Consider the following 21953-nt stretch of genomic DNA (forward strand, 5'->3'; position numbering starts at 1 on the left):
TGAAGCGGATTTCCCCAGTTCCAGCGAGCCGTGAGATTCCCCAACGCGTCCGTAAGCACAGGCGGATCAATGGCACTTTTTTAATTAACCCTCGCGGATCCGATCCGTACGCGACAAAGACCAGCATAAGTTCGTCTGTTCCCCAAGAGTAACGCTCCCTAGAGCTGTGTTCATTTATTTTATGGAGCGATGCGTGATGCGTTTTGCATATCGAACGCCCCGTCCCGTTGTAGCAGGAAGCAGAAAGTTTCGCGAACTGCTGTGCCGTACAACGCGCGCGACAATTAATGAATGAGGAGCACGAGCGACTCGATCCTCCCCGTCGATATTGTTTGCCTCGCGTGACTCCAACTGACGCGCTCGCGTTCGATATGGCTGCGAACCCTTACGCGTACGCGACGACCGGAGAGCCGAAGGAAATGTACTGAGAGTATATAGACAAGCCAAAAAGAGTTGATCGTAAGCGAGGACGGGTCACGAAGAAGGGTCACGCGATCTTTTAACGCGATTTGCGATTCGCGCGAGGAACACGTGGCAACGCGCGAAGCGAGCCCTTTTGACGAAGCTAATGAAGAACATGCGCCAGCAGATGTGGAGATCGTTTGCAGCGGTTCAACAGCGCGCCCCATAAGGCCTCACTCGATTGCAGCGGGCTGATTTCGCTGGAAGCCAGTTTCCGCGTTTCTCTTACTCATTTCATCGCTTTCGCTGTTCTGCGTAGCTGGACGCCGTGTTTACGATTAGTACCCATAGTAACCGCCGGCCCTTCTGAGGGCGGCCAGCGCGCGTACTACAATGAAGCCATCGACCGCTCAGGCATGACTGCTTTATATTAGCCGATCAACTCCCCTTGTCACGACGTTCACCAAAGGCAACGCACAATCAACCTAAATTTAGGTTTTACCGACTTACGCGATATCTAGTGGCAAAAAAATAAACTATTTTCTTCAGGAATTAACAATAGCTTGGCATATTCCTAGTTTCTTTCCGGACATAGGCGGCATACTATTTCGTTAGACATAAAAAAATTTGTCGCAGGAGTAGGTGAGCTCGGAACACGGAGTTTAGTGCCTACAGCCGTTGACAAGCTCTCGATACCCGCAGCCCAAAGTGCGGCCAAGACGCGGAGTTTTCGGAACCCGGCTTGAGGTCCAATCTTTATTATTTTCGCGCATACCGCGCGCAGGTGTACGCTGGTTGCGATATGTTTACCGGTTAATCCTCGATTGCCGGGGCGCTGCTCGGACCGCTGCCGTGAAGGCGGAGACGGTGTACGTTTGCAGCGGGCGATTTCTCCATCTCCGAGCACCGTTCTCGCTTCTTTTTCGTCTGCTCGAACGCGGCGCGTGTCGTCTGCATCGCGCTCGGCGTCGTCTGTTTCACCGGCGTTGCAGCAGACGACGCGGGGGTCGACCGCTAGGTTCGCCAGGGATCACTGTAGACAAGCGGTCACCATCGGCCTCGCCTTGCTCACGGTACGTATCTTTGTCTGTCGACAAAGCGAATTTGTTTTTGCTTTTTCATCCTCCTACAATGCACTCGTAAATTTTGTAACGTCGAGAATTAACTTCGTCCTGGTGTACGACACACTGGAAGCTCCTCAACATCGTAAGGTTTTTACCACTCTATACCTGCGGGTGCAGTACATTTTGTGCAGAATCAGTAACAGTGTTCTGCAGACATTTCTCGTTTGGGCAAAGTAAGGTCGCGAATTATTCTCGCCACGATGTGTTACACGTTAGAAGAATCCTAAAAATGTTTGCCATCTGATCGAGCTGCTAAGCAAGCCGAAGCGTTGATTGAAACAGCAATCAGTATGGAATTTAAGTGGGTTTGGTTTGGTTTGGTTTATGGGGTTTAACGTCCCAAAGCGACTAAGGCTATGAGAGACGCAGCAGTGGAGGGCTCCGGAAATTTCGACCACCTGGGGTTCTTTAACGTGGGATGAAATGTGAAGGACAATCACCGTTATGTATATATGGAGACGCGTCCATTGAGATCATTGCATTAGGACATATGCTGTAAGCACGGCTTAGTTGATAATGCATGCTGTTGCATCTGTCGTCTCTCCTCTTAGTTGGTGGTCATGGATGCGTGTACAGATCAATGAAAAACAAACCTCGCGAGACATCACGTTTGTTTACTGAACGGTCAGGCTTCTCTCCCTCTTAACGCGCGGTTACTGACCTGATTGTGGAAATCAAGCGCTTAGCCGTGCGCACGTCGTGTACAAAGAATCGCGGTTCGTCACGGAGATCAAGTGCGCCCGTTCCCTTGCACACACCTTTCATGTTCAACGTGAGTAGCTCTTTGATCCTTGGAAAAGTTATTCTTCACTGCTGACAGTTCAGAATTTCTTGCATTAACTAGCTTAGCTTTCGATAGTAACGATACTGGCAACACTATTGGCAATAACGATGACAAAAATATTGGCTTTCGATGGCAACAATAAACTATCGGTAACAATGTTTGTCACGCCTGTAAAGGGGAGAACAACAGGCACTGCAAAAAGCCAGCATCAACTGCGTGTTTTATTGTTAAGATGCCAAAGACATTGATTGGCTGTGCAATGCACTACACTTTGCATATGTTGCCGACTGTGTGCGACTGTGCGGTCGTCACTTGTAATAAAGCACAGATATTTTTGGCTGAACTTTTGTATGCAACATGCCCACCGAGCTGTCGAATTCTGAACCGATAACAGTACGGCAGCGCTTCGCAAAATGTTAGCTGAAGTTAAGAGGATACCCACGACAAATTGAAGAGGGCCTGTATCGATATTTTACCGCATTCTAATTGTAAACTTTTATTGAAAACGGATCTTTTATAAGCTATAGAGAAGGAAAAAAAAATCCGAAAGAGGCATTTAAAGGTGCACTGAAGAGGAATCTGACCTCGTTTTTTTTTTGCCGCGGAAACTCAATCTACACTTTCCAAGCATTCTTAGAAACTACAAATTATTTCCCTGTGCAGCCGATTCCCCTAATTTAAATCGGATTAACGTCCGGCTCCCGCCTTTTTTTTTTAAATTCCCCGCAGATGGTGGAGTCAACCAACGCATGGAGTGCCTTTCAGGCAGTCGCGTGGAGGCTTTGCTTTCGCTTTTATTTAATTTTTTTAGGTTTCCGTGAATAAATAGATCTAGTCAGAGACTACATAGCTACGAATTAGGCCCACGGAACTAAAAATACGCGTGAACTCTTTGCTTTCGCCGATTACTACGTATAACTCCGCCGATGGCAGAGCGGCAAGCCGCCACGGGACTGGTTGATAGGTTGGTTGACTCCTCCGACCGTCTGCAGGAAATTAAAAAAAAAAAAATAGGCGGGAGCCGGGACGTTTAATCGGGTTTAAATTAGGGAAATCGGCCGCGCAGGGCAATAATTCGAAGTTTTTAAGAACGCTCTGAACGTGTACATCGAGTTCCCGTAGTAAAAATAGGAGTTCAGATTCGTCTTCAGTGCACCTTTAAAGGGCAACTGCAGCACTTTTTTGAGAATTTTGCGATATTCAAGGATTCAAATCTCAGGCTCTCAGGCTCTAGGTAAAGCATGCCAAGTGTTTTCGCAGCAGGGTTTAAAATAGTGACGTATTCGACGATTGAATTTTGCGCTTCTTCTCAATGCACCGGAGAAGTGCAGGGAAACTAAGCGTGACGTCATGAAAGGTATGATTTCAAATTACCGCTGTCGTCAGCCACACCCTGCCCTGACTCGTTAGACGCAGCCAAAAAACTCTCGGCAGGGTTCGCCTTCGGTGGCGTTGGTTTTTTCCCTTCAAAACAGGCGTTTGGGCGTTGGAAATGTACCGATACCTTCGATGACGTCGTCATGCCCCCCCCCCCCCCCCCCCCCACTTGGCGTTGTGCGATGCGGAGAAGCTTGAAGGGCGTCCGGATTTTAATCGGCGATTACTTCACTATTTCAAGTGCCGCCGCGGTGGCTCAGTGGCTATGGTGCTCGGCTGCTGACCCGAAAGACGCGGGTTCGATCCCGGCCGCGGCGGCTGGAATTTCTTTGGAGGAGAAATTCTAGAGGCCCGTGTACTGTGCGATGTCAGTGCACGTTAAAGAACCCCAGGTGGTCGAAATTTCTGGAGCCCTTCACTACGGCGTCTCTCATAGCCTCAGTCGCTTTGGGATGTTAAACCCCATAAACCAAACCAAACCAAACTATTTCAAGTGCTAGCCCAAAAAGACTTGGCATGCTTTACCTGCAGATTTCACACATTCGACCCTCTTACGCTCGTTGATTTCTAAAACCTATGCAGTTTCCTTTTAAGGTAGCGTACTTTTGAGATCGCGAATGCTTTAAAGTGCTAAGTCATGCTACGTTGCAGAATAACTATGAGTCATGACTATAAATACGTGTGTCCTCGGCATTTAGAACTGATTACAGCGTCATAAAAGCGTATCAAGCTTTCTCTTATGTCCACATGCGTCGAGTGGCGGCTGCAACAGGAACACCGCATGCTTTCTCTACGAGACGACGAACGCAAACTGTACCGTAGTTTTCCCGCCGCAGACATCTAACGGAACCCTGCCGGTGTGGCTCAGTGGTTAAGGCGCTCGCCTACTGAACCAGAATACCCGGGTTCGAACCCGACCGCGGCGGCCGCGTTTCGACGGAGGCGACACTCAGGAGGCGCCCGTGTGCTGTGCGATGTCAGTGCACGTTAAAGAACCCCAGGTGGCCGAAATTATTCCCTCCACTACGGCACCTCTTTCTCTCTTTCTTCTTTCACTTCCTTCTTTGTTCCTTCCGCCAGCTTTCCCTGTAGGTAATATTTAGAAACTTTATTATCTGTATATCTTGGCGCGGACATGCAAGGAACCTGGTCTAATCTGCGAATAAAAATGGAGGCTTTCTTAACGGTGCCTATATTTCTCTTCATGACGCCTCAAGGATAGAATAGGATAGGAAAACTTTTAATGTCCAACAGAAAGAGGGTAGCCAGAGGGCTACCCGCCTAGACGACGGCCGAAAGGTCTTGACTCTCGGCGGCGGCTTCGGCCAGTCGGACGAGTTGTAGCTGAGTCGCCGGGTCGGAGCTCAGTAGTAAGGTCTCCCATTGGTCTTTTGTGTTTATACCTCGTCCCTCCCGGGGGGCATGAGGACATTCCCATAGTATGTGGTCCAAGGTGGCCCGAAGTTCGCAGTTTGCTCATTTGTCTGAAAATTGCCCTGGGCACATAAGACTCCAGAGGGCCGGGTTTGGAAAGGTGCAAGTTTGTAACCGGCGCCAGTTGATGGCTCAAGGAGTGTAAGTTGCACTTGCTAGGAAATCATTGATGAGTTCGAAATTATGTATCCGCCACTTGAAACACGAAACAGAGCCCCCCTATTGATACAGCCCACTCGTACGATGTCAACGTTTCGTCTCTAGGGCTACAGTCCGAACTACAAAATCCTTCCTTCCGTCGCCGAATTTCTAGCCTGTGTATATTTCACAAATTTTACTATTCCCAGCTCAGGTGGAATTTGGTACCGTACAACTGCGCACTACTCTCCTGCAAGTTTAACGGCATCGGTCATTCGCTGAAAGTTTCACGCCAACGTACCCGTACGACTAATTTTTCCGAGCCGCTTTTTACTCCAAGTAGCAAGTGAGGGCAATGACCTTCCCCACGAAATCCTCGTCAGCCTTCTTCAACAAAGTCATATAGCACCTTTAACCATAAAAAAAAGGCACAGTTTCTTACATTATCCCCACCATTTGTGTAATTTCTTCCTCCCCCCCCCCCCCCAAAAAAAAAAGTCGGTTTTCAAAAAAATAAAAACGACAGGAAGTGAACTTTCGTCACGTTCATCTGAATGCCACAAGTGAGGTGAAAATCAACTAACTACAAAATTTTCGCACCATCAGAGATCTTATTTAATGCTAAGTGGAGAGTGGAAGGGGGGGGGGGGGGGGGGAGGGGTTAAAGCAGGCAGAGGAGGTTGTGGTGACCACCACAACTTGGAGGTTGTGATAAACCCCGCCACCTTGGTACCACCAAGAGTGCTGGCACAAAAAAAAAAGACAAGAGAGAGCATTTTGATGCTTCTGAGCATGCACCCTGATCTTAAGATCATTGCAGAAATGCTGTAGCGGCCATCTTGGTGCCAGTTATATTCTCCTGACCTGAGAAGGTTGTTGTTGCCAGATTAGTGCGCCATGAATTTGGTGTTCAGCAGCGCGGTAGACTTCAGTAGGTGTTGCCGCAGTGCTGCCAACCTTGGAGATTTTCCCCTAGATCTAGAGAATTCGGATGTCGTTTAGGGGAAAAGGGATTTTTTATGTAATCTAGAGAAATTTCATTTGCTTGGAGAGTTCTTTTTTTCTCTCTCTCAAATTGGGAAGACAGTACAAGCTTTTCGTTGTTTTTTCTCTACAACTTACTGAGGCCCGCACAACACCGCCGCGCGCTCGAGTAAAGCCTGTTTCACATGCAAGTGAAAACGCTTTGTTGCTGCGGCGCAAAAACTGTTTAGAGCCATCGCGGCAGCTCCAGCTGTCAGAGCGGCGATGTTCCAGCAAGTTACAAGTTTTTCCCAGCGCTGCGCTGCTCAATTTTCAGTCGCTTGCATGCATGTGAACCAGCCTTTGCACGGACGTAGTCGGACGTGTATGACATGGCCAGTGGTACCCGCTGCTGCGACCTGGAGCCCCACCGCATTCCTTCAACTCGCGCTCCCCTTCCTCACGCTGTATTTGGAGTTCGCTGCACGGCGTGAAATTCCTGTTTAGTAAGCATATCTACATGTTTGTTTTGATAACTAGAACAGAACAAGGGCGGAGCGCCGTGTTGAAAATCTTAGCTAGTCTAACTAGAAGAACAATTCCCAGTTCACCCACCGCGGTGGCTGAGTGGTTATGACGCTCGGCTGCTGACCCAAAAGGCACGGATTCGATATCCAGGCAGCAGCGGTCGCATTACGATGAAGGCGAAATGATAGAGACCCGTGTTCTGTGTGATATCAGTGCGCCTTAAAAAACCTCAGGTGGTCGAAATTTCCGGTGCCCTTCACTATTTCGTCCCTCATAGCCTTTGTCGCTTTGGGACGTTAACCCTCCAAAATCATTAACCATAATTCCCAGTTCCACCACGGCGAACAAAGTGAGTTGAGGTCACATGAGGCATACAAAAGCTGTAACAATCACTGCTTCATTGTTTTAATTGACTCAAACTATTACGTCAGTCACCTCTAGAGCAATCGCAACAAATGAACAAGCAGCTTTTAAATCGTAGTTTTCGTACACTTCTCAAGCGACCTCCAGGCATTTTGACGTGGTATCTTTCGGCTGAAGTCTAAACCGACACAACATGAGGGAAAAAAATCCATTTAATTCCACATGCCGATGCATGTTTACTAATATCTTGCTTACAGTGAAGAGAAAAAACAGTGACACGATATAGAGCCTTTAATTTGTAATTTCCAAAGAGCGCAACGGTTTATCTTGTAGCTTCATTTAGAAGTTCTTCATTTTAGATCCTTCATTTCAAATTTACAGCTGATTTACTTACAAACGTTTGGTAAAAGGGTAGCTGTATGTTAAAACTTGCTACTGAACTGCGCATAAATATAAATTTTTTTCACAATTGAACACTATTTTTTGTATCTAGGGAAATCTAGGGAATTTTTGGTTGCAATTTGGGGGAGAAGAGGCTCTGGAGGTTGGCAGCACTGTGTTGCCGTAAGGCTGCCGCCAAGGTTGGCATACTTTGGAGGTGGTGTTCACAGGATTGCGGCCGCGGCTTATGCGCTATAGAGGTAGCACTGTTTAGCTCTATAGAATTTTTATACAAGGGCCACACACTGAGTCTGGCAAACGGCATGGTGAAACAGCTCTGGTATAGAAGTGGCCTGTGACGTCATGATTGGCATCTAAACAAGTATCGTCATTCGCCGGCAACAACAACGAAAGTGGGACATGTCAATAGACGGGAAGCAGAATAAGTACTCGCAAAAGAAAATCGTCACAACTCATGGCCGTAGGTATGCATCCACGTCAGAATAGAGATAAAACGCAATATCCTCCTAAGATCCCGTGAGCAAAAGTCCGGCTTGTACTACGTCAGCGCTGGTAAGAAAATATTTCCCTTGTATGCGTTTTTCATTGAAAGATCAGAAAAAATGTCTTTGCAGCCATAGTTCCAGCAGTTTTTTCTTTGTGAGTTTTCTCCATGGCGGCTCTCCATGTCTTCACGAACATGCAAAGACGCCTCGGGACACATGTTCAGATAAATACATACTGAGCAAAATGCATATTCAAATCGAAGTTGCTAACTGTGGCCAGGTGAGAGAGAAACTGAGAAGTTTACAATGGTATAATGGAAGTTACAATGATACTTAGGCTGCAGACCAGAGGCGTTTCTTGTTTAAACTCCTGAAAGAAAAGATGTGCGCAATAATGCATGCGCATAGTCTGACGACATCATCATCGTCATCAGCCTGACTACGCCCACTGCAGGGCAAAGGCCTCTCCCATGTCTCTCCAATTAACCCTGTCCTTCGCCAGTTGCGGCCACCGTATCCCCGCAAACTTCTTGACTTCTGCCGCCTTCTGCCGCAAACTTCTGCCGCCCCCCTGCTACGCTTGCCTTCTCTTGGAATCCACTGCGTTACCCTTAAGGACCAGCGGTTACCTTGCCTTCGCATTACATGCCCTGCCCAAGCCCACTTCTTCCTCTTGATTTCGACTAGGATGTCGTTAACCCGCGTTTGTTCCCTCACCCACTCCGCCCGCTTCCGATCTCTTAACGTTACACCAATCATTTTTCTTCCCATAGCTCGCTGCGTTGTCCGTGACTTAAGCTGAACCCTCTTTGTTAGCCTCTGATGACATAGCTGGTGTGTGCTGTGCATTGATGTTGCAGCTACAACTGAACAGCGCAGTAGCCTGCCAGCGTGCCAGACCACCAGGGCGAGGAGCCATGCCGCGGCCAGTGTCCGCCCAGACTCGGAACGAGAACATCATGAAGCTCACGGCGAGCCGTCAGCTGCACAACACCTCGGACGCCGTGGAGAAGCTGCGGTTGCTCTGTCTTCAGCGGGGGTCTTCCGGAATCCTCGGCCTCGGGAAGTGAGTCTGTCCGTCTGTACATAGTCCGCTGCAGTATACTCTGTTATGCGGCTGGTTCAAGTGAGAGGCTGTTCATCCGTACGCAAACCGCGGAGAGGCTGTTCAGGCCGAATTAGGGGTGATCGAGTGGTCACTTGCTGGGAAATAGAAGGAGAGGGCCTCACTGCAACGCAGCATTAAGCGTCGAAGATGCTTGGGTCACAAAGGCCAGATCGACCGAAGCTAGCCAGTCAGGTCCAGCATGTTGGGGCAGAGGGGTGTGGATAGTGTGTAATAGAGAGAATTGAATGGCGACGAAACAGGACGAGAGAGAACGGTCCAGTTTAGCATAAGGTTCGGGGCATGCACGGGATACCCGGAGACGATGAGGAAAGAACGGGCAGGAGTGAGGAATTCATTGAGGTGCCGTGACGTCTCGGTGGTCGCTGTAGTTCGACGGACCAGGAGGCATTATTAATGAAAAAGAGAGATCTGCGCCATCTAGTAGTGACATTTAGCGTAGCGGTGACGTACTAGCGTAGTCGTATACCGTTTTACCAGATGCCGTCTACGCTCGCACCGCTAGGCTAGATGTCTCTAATGTGCCTGGCAAGCTACTGCCGTGATACGTGGTACAACTGTCGACCCCCAACGACGTGATACGTGAGACAGCTTACGCAACGTTAACTTTGGGAAATACTTTGAAAGTCCCAAATCCAGCTTTCTTGGACGTTACTTTCAATTGTGAGGAAAGCGCGGAATATTATAAGGCACAGTTACGAACTTATTCATGGCATTTGTCTAATCGTTCGACGCGAAGCAAAATCTTGCTTTTAAAAATTTGTCCTGTGCTCGCACCCATCAAATACTGGCTTATAAAACCGATGAGGTGCGTTTTTCACAATAAATAGCAGAAGACTACAAACGTCCAGAGGAGGAATCAGCAGATATACAGTTGAACCTCGTTATTACGAAGTTGGAGGGGACCGACGATTACTTCGTTGCAGCCGTAGCTTCGTTATAGCCCGCAGCCTGTGTTGAGCGAGCTTCCAAGGGGATTCGTCATTCCCAGGTTATTGCCATAGCTTCGTTATAGATCGTGTTGCCCGGCCTTCCAAGGGGAATCGCCGTTCCTTCGTTATAGCCATTATTTCGTTATAAACCGTTTCCTTTTAACGAGGTTCGACTATATTGATTGTTATTGTGAAATCTTGCGATACGCGAGAAAACTGCATTCATAAACGACTCCCCTTTGAAACAAAGCTTGTCACGAATTTTCAGGTATATACATCTTCGCACATTCTAGGGAGGTCGCGTACTATTAGAATGGGCCTCGGCCAAGTATATTAAGCGGCGTTCACGCGGTTTTTTTCTTCAGGCTCATAAACACAGCATTACGGAACACAAAATCAAAAGCTCCTCATAGCGCTCGCTCCGCATGTGCTATAGTGCGCTTTGGTTTTGTGTCCAGTGGATTTGGACCGGTGTACAGGAAGAGTTAGGATTTAGGGGGTTAGCAGGATAAGCCTTCCTCCTTCACATGTGTATGAATAGTGTTATAGGGCTGTTTGGAGATGGGTCTCTGTGGTGAAGTCACTACCTCGGAATGCCCGGACAGTGATGTCATCCGCATAGAGAGTGAAGTGGATCTCTGGAATTTCAGAGAGTTGTCGGGAGGGGGGGGGGGAGGTGAATAAGATCAATGTTAACAATGTTAAATAAGTGCTAGCGGACTAAAACTATTGAGGAAACCCCTCGAACACCGAGCTGGATGTTAGGGAGTGTATGGGGGCTCAGTGTGATTGTTGCTATTGGCTTGCTGAGGAAGACCCTTATATGGTTACACACATGGCTGCCTACTTGTAGTGTGTAGATTTTCACGAATGGCATAGTGTGTTGCATTATCAGATGCTGTGGTGAGATCTGCCGCATGGATGGCGCGTGTGTCGTGAGTTTTTGAACCAAGGATGTGGTGTTTTAGTTAGAGGAATACGTCTTGGGCGGCCAGACCCGGACGGAAGCCGAACATGCAGGTGGGGAGGAGCTCCCGTTTCCTAATAATGTTGCAGAGTGGTGTGAGGATTACATGCTCCATTAATTTTCCCACTCAAGAGGCGAGAGAAATAGGTCGGAGGTTGGTGGAGAGAGGCTGTTTGCTTAATTTCGTGACGAAGATTACTTTGGCCTCCATCCACTAGGGTGGCATTAAAGAAGCCGGTTAAGGCCGTTATAAATCTGGATGTCTAAGTTGCGTAAAGCTTGGTGTGTGATTCCATCGAGTCCGGGAGCTGAGGAGATAGTTATGTTCCGAAGTGCTGCTATTACTTCTGCTTCAGTGATAGGCTGACTTGGTAATTAGGGAGTCCGTGATACATAGAGTTTCTTAGTATTACCTAGAGGGAAAGCTGGCGGCGCTGCACTTCAGCCACCATGGACGCTCAAAGCATCATGGGGCGGTGAGCTACTTGTTGCGGCACAGTCGTAATTTTTCGGGAACACGGAGTGGCACTACTAAGACGTTTCATTCCGAAAACGCTGTTCGTGTGTGCACAGACGACTTTCGCGCGAACGCAGTGGGCAAAACCCATAGTAGTGAAAACGCGACGACACACGACGCCAATAAAAGGTTTCACTTTTCCGAAATGCCATTAAAAACCTCTTATAATGTTTAAGCAACAACATTTTTTTTGAAAATATATTTACTTTTAAAAGTGCGCCTGTTAATTACGAATTATTAACTTTTGTAGTATTCATTGCTTGGCCAATAGGAGAGCTAGCCATGCCTTATTTTGGGCGAACTTTGCACTTAAATGCTTTTCAGCTCGTTTGTTGCAATTTACAGACAGGATATTGAACGTTAGGACATTCTTGATTATCAAATAGCGTTTATTTTTGCATTGTTTTTTGGCCAAAAGTTGCAGTTCCGCAACAAGTAGCTCACCGCCCCATGATGCTTTGAGCGCCCATGGTGGCTGAAGCGGTCTCGAGGGGTCGCCATGCAAACTGCCATAGACGGCTTGCCAGCTTTCCCTCTAGGTAATAGTAAGAAACTCTATGCCGTGATAGTCCGGATGGAGCGCTGGTTTTAAAGGTGGAAAGTAAGTCTCCTTGAGTTCCCCGAGTAGCTCTGCTGGCAAAGTGTGGGAGGGGTTAATTAGTTTTGTGAGGTTGTGTCTTTGCAGTGTCGTAGACTGAGTGGGTCTACTAGATGTCGGAAGAGGTTCCATGTTTGAGGTAGGCTCGTGTTACCATCAAGACGGTTGCACAGGGACTCCCAGTTTTGCCAGGAGGGCGCGGCTGCGTCCGTTTCTATGCCTTTGTTCAGTCGGACCAGTCTGCGACGGAGATCTTTCAAGACCGGCTTCAGCTTCCCAGAGATGTGGGAGGCGAGCGTCTATGGTGTCACTGGGAAATTCAAAACGAAGTTGTCGTATGACTACCTGGACCTCTTTTTGTAACTATGTAGCCCACGAAGTAATGTCAGTGAGGGGTGGTGGTGGTGGAAAACATTTATGTACAGGTATAATACAGGAGGTTATGCATGAGCTGACCCAGAGGGGGCCAGCCCTTACAAATACTAGGTGGAGGTCCCTAGCTCGGGACCCCAGTGGCATCGGCCGCCGCCCGGGACCCCAGTGGCATCGGGACCCCAGTTCGGGACCCCAGTGGCATCGGCCGCGACCAAGGCCCGTTGGGCCTGCAGGTCAGAGCAGCCGAGCAGGGTCGCCTCCCAGTCCTCCCGGGTTGGGTTGGGGTGAGGGGGGATAGCAGGGTTGGAGGGGCAGGCCCACACCATGTGGTAGATGTCCGAAGACTTCTCCGCACAGTGCGGACAGCTGCCCGAGAAAGAAGGGTCGAAGTGTTTCAGAGCTGCCGGGCACAGCAAAGTATTAGTATACAGGCGGAGCAGAAGCCGCTCCTCCGCCTTTGAGAGACCTTTACACGGGCGGGGATAAAGACCATGACCAGATTGATATCAGTGAGGGGGGCAGATGTTCTGTTAGATCTACGTTTCCTATAGGGGAATCCAATTTGGTGAGATTTTTAGAAGCCGTCTAAAAATGTACACGGAGGTGCCGGTTCAGGCATTGATGCTTGGGACACATATATTCGTCCTATATTTAGGAAAAATCCCCCAAGGTGGAGTAAATTTGTAATAAGGGAGCAATTACTGATTGGTATGCGCTTACAAAGGAAAACTATGTGGCTTCCACAGAAACTTAGTAGTTAAAGAAAAATTCGTCCTAGCCTGGGTTTCGAACCCATGACCACAGCTTCAACCTAGAAGTCACTCTACCAACGGAGCTAAACGGGACGGCTACCATATGATAGGGCGACAGCGAATGGATCAATAGCTCGAAGTGGGAACGGTGTTGGTCCAATGTTTAGGGGAATCCCCCAAGGTGGAGTAAATTTGTAATAAGGGAGCAATCGTACTCACTGGCATCCGCCCAAACTTTCCTTTAGCTTTTATTTGCAGCCGTATGGCTGCGCTTGGATGGATGTCGATGAGTGACTGCTCCCTTATGATACACGTTCGGACAGCTATAAATAACGCACTCGTCTAGGCACAACAATAAACGTCACCATTTGTGTTACATGTCTGCTAAAGCAGTGCATGAAGGAATTCCCGTGTTCAGCTGTGAATAGAAAGCAGTGAACATGTAACCTAGTGCCGCCAGTAGTGTAGACCAACACCATGTTTACCAACATAGTGGGCGGTCATGGAAGCCGGAAATGGCACGGACCCAAGCTGCTCAGGTAATCGGCGCAATATTGGCTATGTATTGGCAAAGAAAGACCTGTCCTACAAAGGTCCAGCGTGAAACCGTTCATTTGCAATATTGGGCCAATTGCTTGTGCTCTTTGGGGAACATCGGCGTCGTCGTTGTCTCCTACAGTGAATGGTTCGCTGGAGACGAGCGCCTTAAAGGGAAGCTGAAACGGTTTTTTTGAGAATTCGAGGTTATTCAAGAATTCGAATCTATCAAGCTTCTAGATAAAGCATGAAAAGTATTTTTGCGCCAGCATTTAAAATGATGTCATAATCATCAATTAAAACCGCGACGATGTTTAGGCTTCTTCTCACTACTTTGGAGGAGTGCGGGGAAACTCGGCAGTGACGTCATTGATGCCGAAATTTCAGATGTCTGCTGCTTACGCCTGCAGCTGCTGTGTGTCATCAGATGGCGCCAAACAATGCATCGTGAGCTTTACCTTCGATGACGTCGATTTTCTTCCATGGAATAACCGTTTCTTCGCTGGAACCGTAGGGCCGTCATACGTGACGTCATTATCGGGGCCTCTGCCCGTCGCTGTGCACTTCAGAGAAGCCTGAACGCCGACGACGACTTTATTCGGCGATTACGCCACCATTGCAAATGCTAGAGCAAAACGATTTCGCAGGCTTTACGTGCACGTTTTGCACATTCGGCAACCTTAAACTCATCGAATTCTAAAACCGCTTCAGTAGCCCTTTTACCATGCCAGTTTTCCTCATTGCGATTTTTTCCTCTGGTTATTGCAGCATATAGCCCGTTTTGTGGCCCGTAAAACTTTTTGCCTTGCTAGTGGATGCTTCATACTCTTGGTTAACTACTTAGCGCAACAGCAAAATATCCACAAGAAGAGCGTTGTCGTGTCTGTGTCTTACGTGGTAACGTTTTTATGTTGCGCAAAGTTGTTACCCAAGAGTAAGAATATGCATCCAAGAAATTTTGCTGGACGTGTTAAAGAAAATCTCACGCAGTGAGTGGTATGCAGTCCTTCTTAGTAACTCTGCCGACTTTTCACGCTTATGACGCAATAATTCAGAAGTTCCACACTTTGGTGCTGCATCTGTGCTTGTCCTACTGTGAAACAAATTGGTCGTGGCCCTGAAAATCGACTAGCTTTTTAAATATTGTTTTAAGCATAAATGCTTTTAGCTCTCGTTCTCGCCGACCTTAAGGTGACGTCGAGCCAAAACCGAGAGCCGATATCCGGGCACCAATTTCCCGTCATCCAGGCAGTGATTTCCCGTCATCCGGGCACCGAACATGATTCAGCGACGCGAGTTCTCTATTCTCTAAGCCCTCGCGCAGGACCGGCATGCAAACGCTATCATCCGTTGGCTGTCAATTTGGGGCCTTTTAGAGAGGCCGCTCCAGGGTAAGGGCTCCAGAGGGTAGGGGCTCTCCGGGGTGAGAGGGGTGCTGCGCGGAACAATGGCTTCCGCTCCGTACCCAAGGATAGCGCCATGGCCCCACACACTCACGGACGTAGAAGACAGCCGTACGCCAGCGGTCGAGGCGGCAGCAGTCTGAAACGCATTCACTATAGCCCCATAACCATTTCATGCTTACATCTACTCTCGATTACGGAAGAGGCAGTATTTTTTTTTTACTCGCTGACCAGTCCTCGCTACGAGCTACGGCAGAACCTGTGGTACTACTAGATCAAGGAATCACACCTGCGCAAGATCGGTGGCACTTGCCAGTCGAGAAACATAGCAGAAAGAACACAACAGAACACAACTGCTGTCGTCACAGCAGATTTTCTGCAATGTTTCCGATCAAGAACTAGTAGTAACAAAAATTTTCGGTAGCAACAACAGATTTTTGTCTACTTACTAAAGAACTGAAGACTACAGGAAAGTACTAGAGAAAAAACTACAGTACGACAGAAAAACACTACGAAATAACTGAAAACTCTGTCGTTACGACAAAAGTACAAAAAATTCAGGGGGAACTTTGGGTCTCTAAAGTGCTGCAAGGCGAAAGCCTCTCCTGGAGCACTGTTTGGCATTGACTGCGGGATTGTTTTTGTTGTACTAGTGCGTTATTTGAAACAGTCCTTGACTACACATTACAATTACACACTTTCAGTGCGGACTTTGAATGCTTCTTTAGCACGATTATCTCTTTTCTTCGATGAGTTCGGTTGCATCCATGGCTCTGTTCGCAGTAATGAGGTATGTAATGTGGTCACCCACGGACGCCTAACGCCCCCTGTCGGAGCGGACGACAACTATTTTATTAGTTGTTGTCTGCTCCAAAAGGGGGCGTCAGGCATCCATGGGTGACCTCATTACTGCGGATCCGTGCACTCTGACATCATAACCATTTCGACCAGCCGAAAAGCGTGACACCTATGCTGACAACCTTTTGTCGACAACGATGAGGCATTAAAGGCTTTCGCCTTAATTTTTTTTCGTAGTTTTGACATGTTCTGTCATTCTTTTTCGACTGGCCTGCGTTATCGCACAGCGCAGCAAACTGCATCGCAGAAGCGGTGGGCTGAGATGTGCCTTATGCTGTACACCTGCACGGGAGCGCCCCTCGAAACCGGCATTGCGTCCCTTTTGTAGCTAACCCTCTAGCTAACCCTCTAAAGCAACCTGAGGTTTTCCCCTCCCTTGTTCATTTTGTGATCACCAAGGACCATCTACCACACCCTCTCTCTACCATGGCCTCCAAAGTTATGTAGTTTACAGTATTCATGCGCAGTAACTTAGAGCAAGAGGCCCGCGTCGTGCACCTCGCAGATACGTGCCCGTTGTTCTGTTTTCGCAGGGTGTTCCGCCGCATGGACGACAACGCGAGCGGCGACCTGTCCCGCGAGGAGTTCATCAAGGGACTGGACGACTCGGGAATGGCCCCCTTCCTCGAAGCCGAAGACTACGACAAGCTTTTCGAGCAGTTTGACGCGGACAACTCGGGGACGATCAAGTTCGACGAATTCATCCGCACCATCAGAGTGAGTCACCTTTTCTCTCATAGGGTCGTTTCCTTCGGACATCGCCTTCCTCACTCTTCACTGGATTTAAGCTCACAGGTTACCTTGGTACCATATGGTACAATAAAAAAAAAGACCGGCTAAACTGCTCTACAGCTTAGTTAAAACACTCGGCGAAACCCGTCATATCCTATTTTCTCCTTTTTCTTGTCTTCTTTCTCTCTTCTTCCCTTTTTATTTTTTCTTCTTTCATTCGTCATCTCTCGCGGCTTGGTTTCTCACTTCTTCGAACAACAACAAGAAATAGGAAGTGCTTAGGTTTATAGGGGTTTAACGCCCTAAAGCGACGTCGTAGTGGAGGGCTCCGGAAATTTCGACCACCTGGTGCTCTTTAACGTGCACTGACATCGCACAGAACATGGGCCTCTTGAATTCCGCCTCCATTGAAATTCGACCGCCGCGGCCGGTATCGAGCCCGCGTCTTTCGGACAGTCGGCTGCTGGCCTGAAAGACCCGGGTTCGATCCCGGCCGCGGCGGTAGAATTTCGATGGAGGCGGAATTCCAGAGGGTCGTGTACTGTGCGATGCCAGTGCACGTTAAAGAACCACAGGTGGTCGAAATTTCCGGAGCCCTTCACTACGGCGTCCCCCATAGCCAGAGTCGGTTCAGGCCGTTAAACCCCATAAACCGAACCTCTTCTCATTTCTTGTTGTTCTTCTTTCTCTCTTTCTTTCGTCTCTTGTTTCTCTTCCCTGTCGGCTTGACTTGGCTCTTGACTGGCTTCTCTTGGCTTGCGGCTTTCTACGGCAACTACAACGAGCTTCAGTTACTCGACGATTCAGTGAGCTGTCATTAACGGCTCTCGCTGCAAAACTGCAGGCAGCAAGGCAGGAGTAAAGCGGCTGCTCGGATTTGTTTAGCAGCTGCTTACTTCGTCTAAATTGCCGGATTGTTTTTTTTTTCAAACATTCGCATTTGAAGAGTGGTTTTACTCCTGGCAAGAATGCGTCAGACTCATTCCAGCTTAGCAGGAATGCGAAAACTCTTGAAAAACCCAAAAGAAATTCTAGAATGCACTCGTGCCCTTCAGAGATCTCTTCTCTTACTACATAAAAACAGAATTTTATTTCTCAGCTCAAGCAAACAAGAGATGAAAAGCTTGCCACTGGCACTGTTTGCTTGAAAGAGTTGTGTTTGTATGTGTGGGGTAGGTGCATCGTACCCCTGAGATGAAATCACTTGTTTAACGATTCATATGGACGCGGTGTTTCTGCGTTCGCCGTGAGCTCTCGATTGCCTCTCCTGAGTACCGCGGCTTCCAAGCGTACTTATTCCGCGGAAACTTGTATCAATGACATGGTTCTCATGAAGAATTCTGTTATTTCGGTGTATTGGCGGGGATAAATAAATGGTTGCTCAGCCAGCTATAGAATACTCCCCCCTTCTATTTCAGTACGCATCATCGATTCGTATCGACCGCGCGAACTTTCTGCTTCACCTTATACCCTTCTCCGGACATGCGGGACGTACAGTCGGGGACAAAAGTCTCCGGACCACATGTTCCTCTAACGAAGCCGATAGCTCTTCTATTAGTTGGCGGCTGGAGACCACACTTGTGGATGTAAAAGTTAAATTTTTGTTCTTTCATCTCCACAAGTGCGGCTTCCAGCCGCTGTCTGATAGTTGAGCTATAAGCTTCGTTTGAGGAACACGTGGTCCGGAGACTTTTGTCCCCGACTGTGCCTTAGCAACGTTTCCTTGATATCACTGCCAGCCTGATTAGCCGGTTTCGGCATCTTCATCTCTCTCCCGTCACCCTTTGCTTGTCTTCTCCCATTCACAAGCCTCTTGGGTGCGTACAGCGTAATAGAAAAACAGTAAATGACTAGCGACATGTCCCGGAAACTCGGCAAACGAATTTCTTCACGATGCGATGCTGCTGGAGTATTCACCAGCCATGCCTGCGGAATATGATGATGATGATAGCGATTTATGGTGGCGCAAGGGCATCTGCGGCCAACGAGCGCGATGGCGCAATACATTTTTCTTCTACACAAGGTGGGGTGAAGGACCCATTTCCCAAGCATTTCATCCCGATTAAGCCGAGCGCCAGGCTTGGGCAAAGCTCCTACCCATTGTATCACCGGTGGGTGCCCGGCGCCACTGGGGCGATCGAACCCCGCACCTCCCACATGCGAGGTTGATGCTCAACTACTAGGCTACCACTGCGGTATGCCTGCGGAATAGAAAGCTGGACGAGCTTCTTGCATGTTCATGACGTTTCTATGGGCAAGAACTTAACGCAAGACAGGCGCCGAGTCTGCGCGTGTCCTGTGACTTCCTTCTTCACAAAAACATCATTGACATTCCAGCAGCCGGAGCGGTGATGTGCCGCAGCTCCTTGAGTCATAGAATTTTTTTCTCCTTGCCGCGGCTGTAAGCACTTCCCGTTAATAGTGCCGTATAGCGACTAATAAACCAACATATTTATAACGAGCCCCTAATTCCCCTTTCCTTGTTCGCTTAATTACTTAGCGAGGACGTCGGCTCTGGCAGCCTTGACGCCATAGGAAGCATAAGAGGGTTTTCACACAGCTTCCACCCTCGCCATTCGATGACGTTCTACGTCACACCAGCGGTAACTCAGGACGTTCTACGTCCGCCGCTTATGAACGTGGGTGGCGCTGATGAACACTCTCAAGGTTAGGTTACTTGTAAACATAAATACCCCCGAAAGCAGAAGATTTGACAGCCGTCGCCGTAGCTCAGAGGTAGAGCACCGGACGCGTAATTCGGAGGTCGCGGGTTCGGATCCCACCGGCGGCATGTGGTTGTTTTTTCTTCTGCTTTTCTAGTCAATTAGCTTTAAGCGATAACATATTCAGTAATATTCTAAATTGATCGCCACCACAAAATAAATAAATTAATGTAAAAAAAATCCCCTGTGTCCTTTGGTTTCTGTGGCTGTTGGCTTCTCTCAGAGGCTTACAATAGGCTGCCGTTGGGAGGCAAGCGATGTTGCTGGCATTAAAATAGAGGAGGCATTGTTCTCTGGCTCACCTGGGAAGAAATTTTGCGCTCCGTCAGCGCGCTTTCCAAAGGCGCCCCTGGGAGAATATTTCTGACAAGTTTATGAGTTTTTTGAACTCGCCTGCACTCCTCAAGGAGGCTTGCCAGTAGTTCGTTTGCTTAGTAACTAAAACCAATGCTTTCAAGGGCTAGTTTCATTACATGAGCCTATAGAGAGCGGAGCACGGTTAGAATATGTTTACAAAAAATAATTACTGTAATGTGGAAACTCGCACAGTTAATGTGGACGGCCACAGTCCTTGTCCCAGCGGTGCTGCTCAGCAGGCCGGCGTTCGCAAGCGCGCACCCGAGCTTCGTCAGCTTCGTCTTCTGTCTTCTTCCTCGTCTTCGGCAGCGCTAGCCGCTGAGGCAGCAAACCCCAACTCTCTTTCTTACATTACAAAAAAAAAAACTCCCAGACTATTCATCCTTTTCAGAGAAGAACTGTCTGTAAGGTACACAGCTGTACCCCTACCATTATCTTCTCCATAGCCCGCTCTGTCGTGTTTGCTGCCGCAGCCGAAGATGAGCCCCAGCCGAGAAGCCCTGGTGGCCAAGGCGTTCCAGAAGCTGGACCGCTCGGGCGACGGCCAGGTCACCTACGAGGACATGAAGGGCGTCTACAACGTGCGGAACCACCCAGAGTACCTGAACGGACAGAAGACGGAGCGCGAGCTGTTGAACAAGTTCCTGGCCACCTTCGAAGAAGGAGGCATCGTCGACGGAGTCGTGAGTCACTGCCACGTATACGCACCCTTATCGCACGCTTCTGTGAGGAGCCTCCCAGCTGCGCCGACGTAAGGGACCGGACAGCGTCTGTGGGCAGCGCACTTCCATTCGTCTGACCTGAAGGCGCCAAATCGCGCTGCGTTTGGTGCCTTCTCTGCTACATCGGCGACGGTCTAGCCCATAAAAAAATGGTCTGCAGACAGTCTATAGACTTCTTACAGACTCTATAGATTTCATATAGATATTTATTTTCATGGTTTATGGTTTATGGGGTTTAACGTCCCAAAGCGACTAAGACTATGAGAGACGCCGTAGTGAAGGGCTCCGGAAATTTCGACCACCTGGGGTTCTTTAACGTTCACTGACATCGCACAGTACACGGGCCTCTAGAATTTCTCCTCCAAGATAATTATTTTTGTCTATTCATAGTGAATTGACTGTCTATAGACAAAAGTCTACTAAAAGTGTATGGCCATAAATATATAGATTGTCCATAAACTGTCTGTAGCATTTGTATTGTCTGTAGACTGTTCTCTAGGATTTGTCTATAGAGAGTCCATAGACTCTATAGACAGAAGTCTATGGACAGTCTATAGACTGTCCAAATATTTTTATAAGGGAGCCCATGGTCTGAAACCCCTATATATTGTTACAGCGCGAAAGACGTAGACAAAAGAAAACGAGGCAAGACAAACACGGCGCTGAATAACAACGCTGACAGACAACAAGAGTTGTCGTTGTTGTTAGTTCTTGAAATGATGGCACGTGCACGCACTGGGGGATCGACCAAGAATCGGGAGGCAGAGGTTGCTATTCACCTGTGCACAATATAAAGGCAAAAGAAAAGCACGCGGGAGAGCAACACCGGTGGATTCTACCTGAAGGAGGGCAAGGACTGAAAACGGTTAAGAGTTTGCATGAAAGAGAGTGAAAAAGAACAAAATAAAAAGGAATATTTGATTAGGCCAAAATGTAACAATGCAACGAGAGTTGATGATGATGATGATGATGATGATGTCCTCGGGCTGAATGGCACATACCCACGGCGGGGGATTGGCCAGGGTTGTTAGTCAGCGCCGTGTTTGTATCTCTTCGTTTTCTTTTGTCTCCCTCTTTCGCGCTCTAGAAATACGGAACAGAACGAACTCGCTCAACTGTTTGTCCTGGACAGCTGAAGCCGCTATTGGATCCGTCGTGTGGTCTCGCCTGAACAGCATACTAAGGACAAACTGATGCTGGCCTATCGTAGACCAATGCCTTCTAATGACAGAGATGCAACAAGAGCGATGTGGCGGGCTAGTTGGCAACGCATGTCTGTAGGAACAGCGGTAGGTAGGAACAGTGGTAGTAGGTAGGGACACCCACACGGTCCTTCTTCGTTTGGTACTGTTAC

At 48.4% G+C, this 21953-nt stretch overlaps 1 protein-coding gene across 1 annotated transcript in view; it reads left to right on the forward strand.

Annotated features, from left to right (window-relative positions):
- The first annotated feature begins 955 nt into the window (after positions 1–955).
- The window catches only part of LOC149366995 (calcyphosin-like protein), a 36359-nt gene continuing 15361 nt past the window's right edge, over positions 956–21953 (forward strand). Inside the window, exons 1-4 of the mRNA XM_089553571.1 lie at positions 956–1475; positions 8861–9066; positions 16599–16782; positions 20351–20560. Of these exons, the coding sequence (XP_089409697.1) occupies positions 8918–9066; positions 16599–16782; positions 20351–20560 (543 nt within the window). The 5' untranslated portion in view covers positions 956–1475; positions 8861–8917. The remainder of the gene's footprint in view (positions 1476–8860; positions 9067–16598; positions 16783–20350; positions 20561–21953) is intronic.

The sequence above is a fragment of the Amblyomma mixtum genome, chromosome 1, assembly GCF_055824585.1.
Source record: "Amblyomma mixtum isolate Tamu chromosome 1, ASM5582458v1, whole genome shotgun sequence".
NCBI lineage: Eukaryota > Metazoa > Arthropoda > Arachnida > Ixodida > Ixodidae > Amblyomma > Amblyomma mixtum.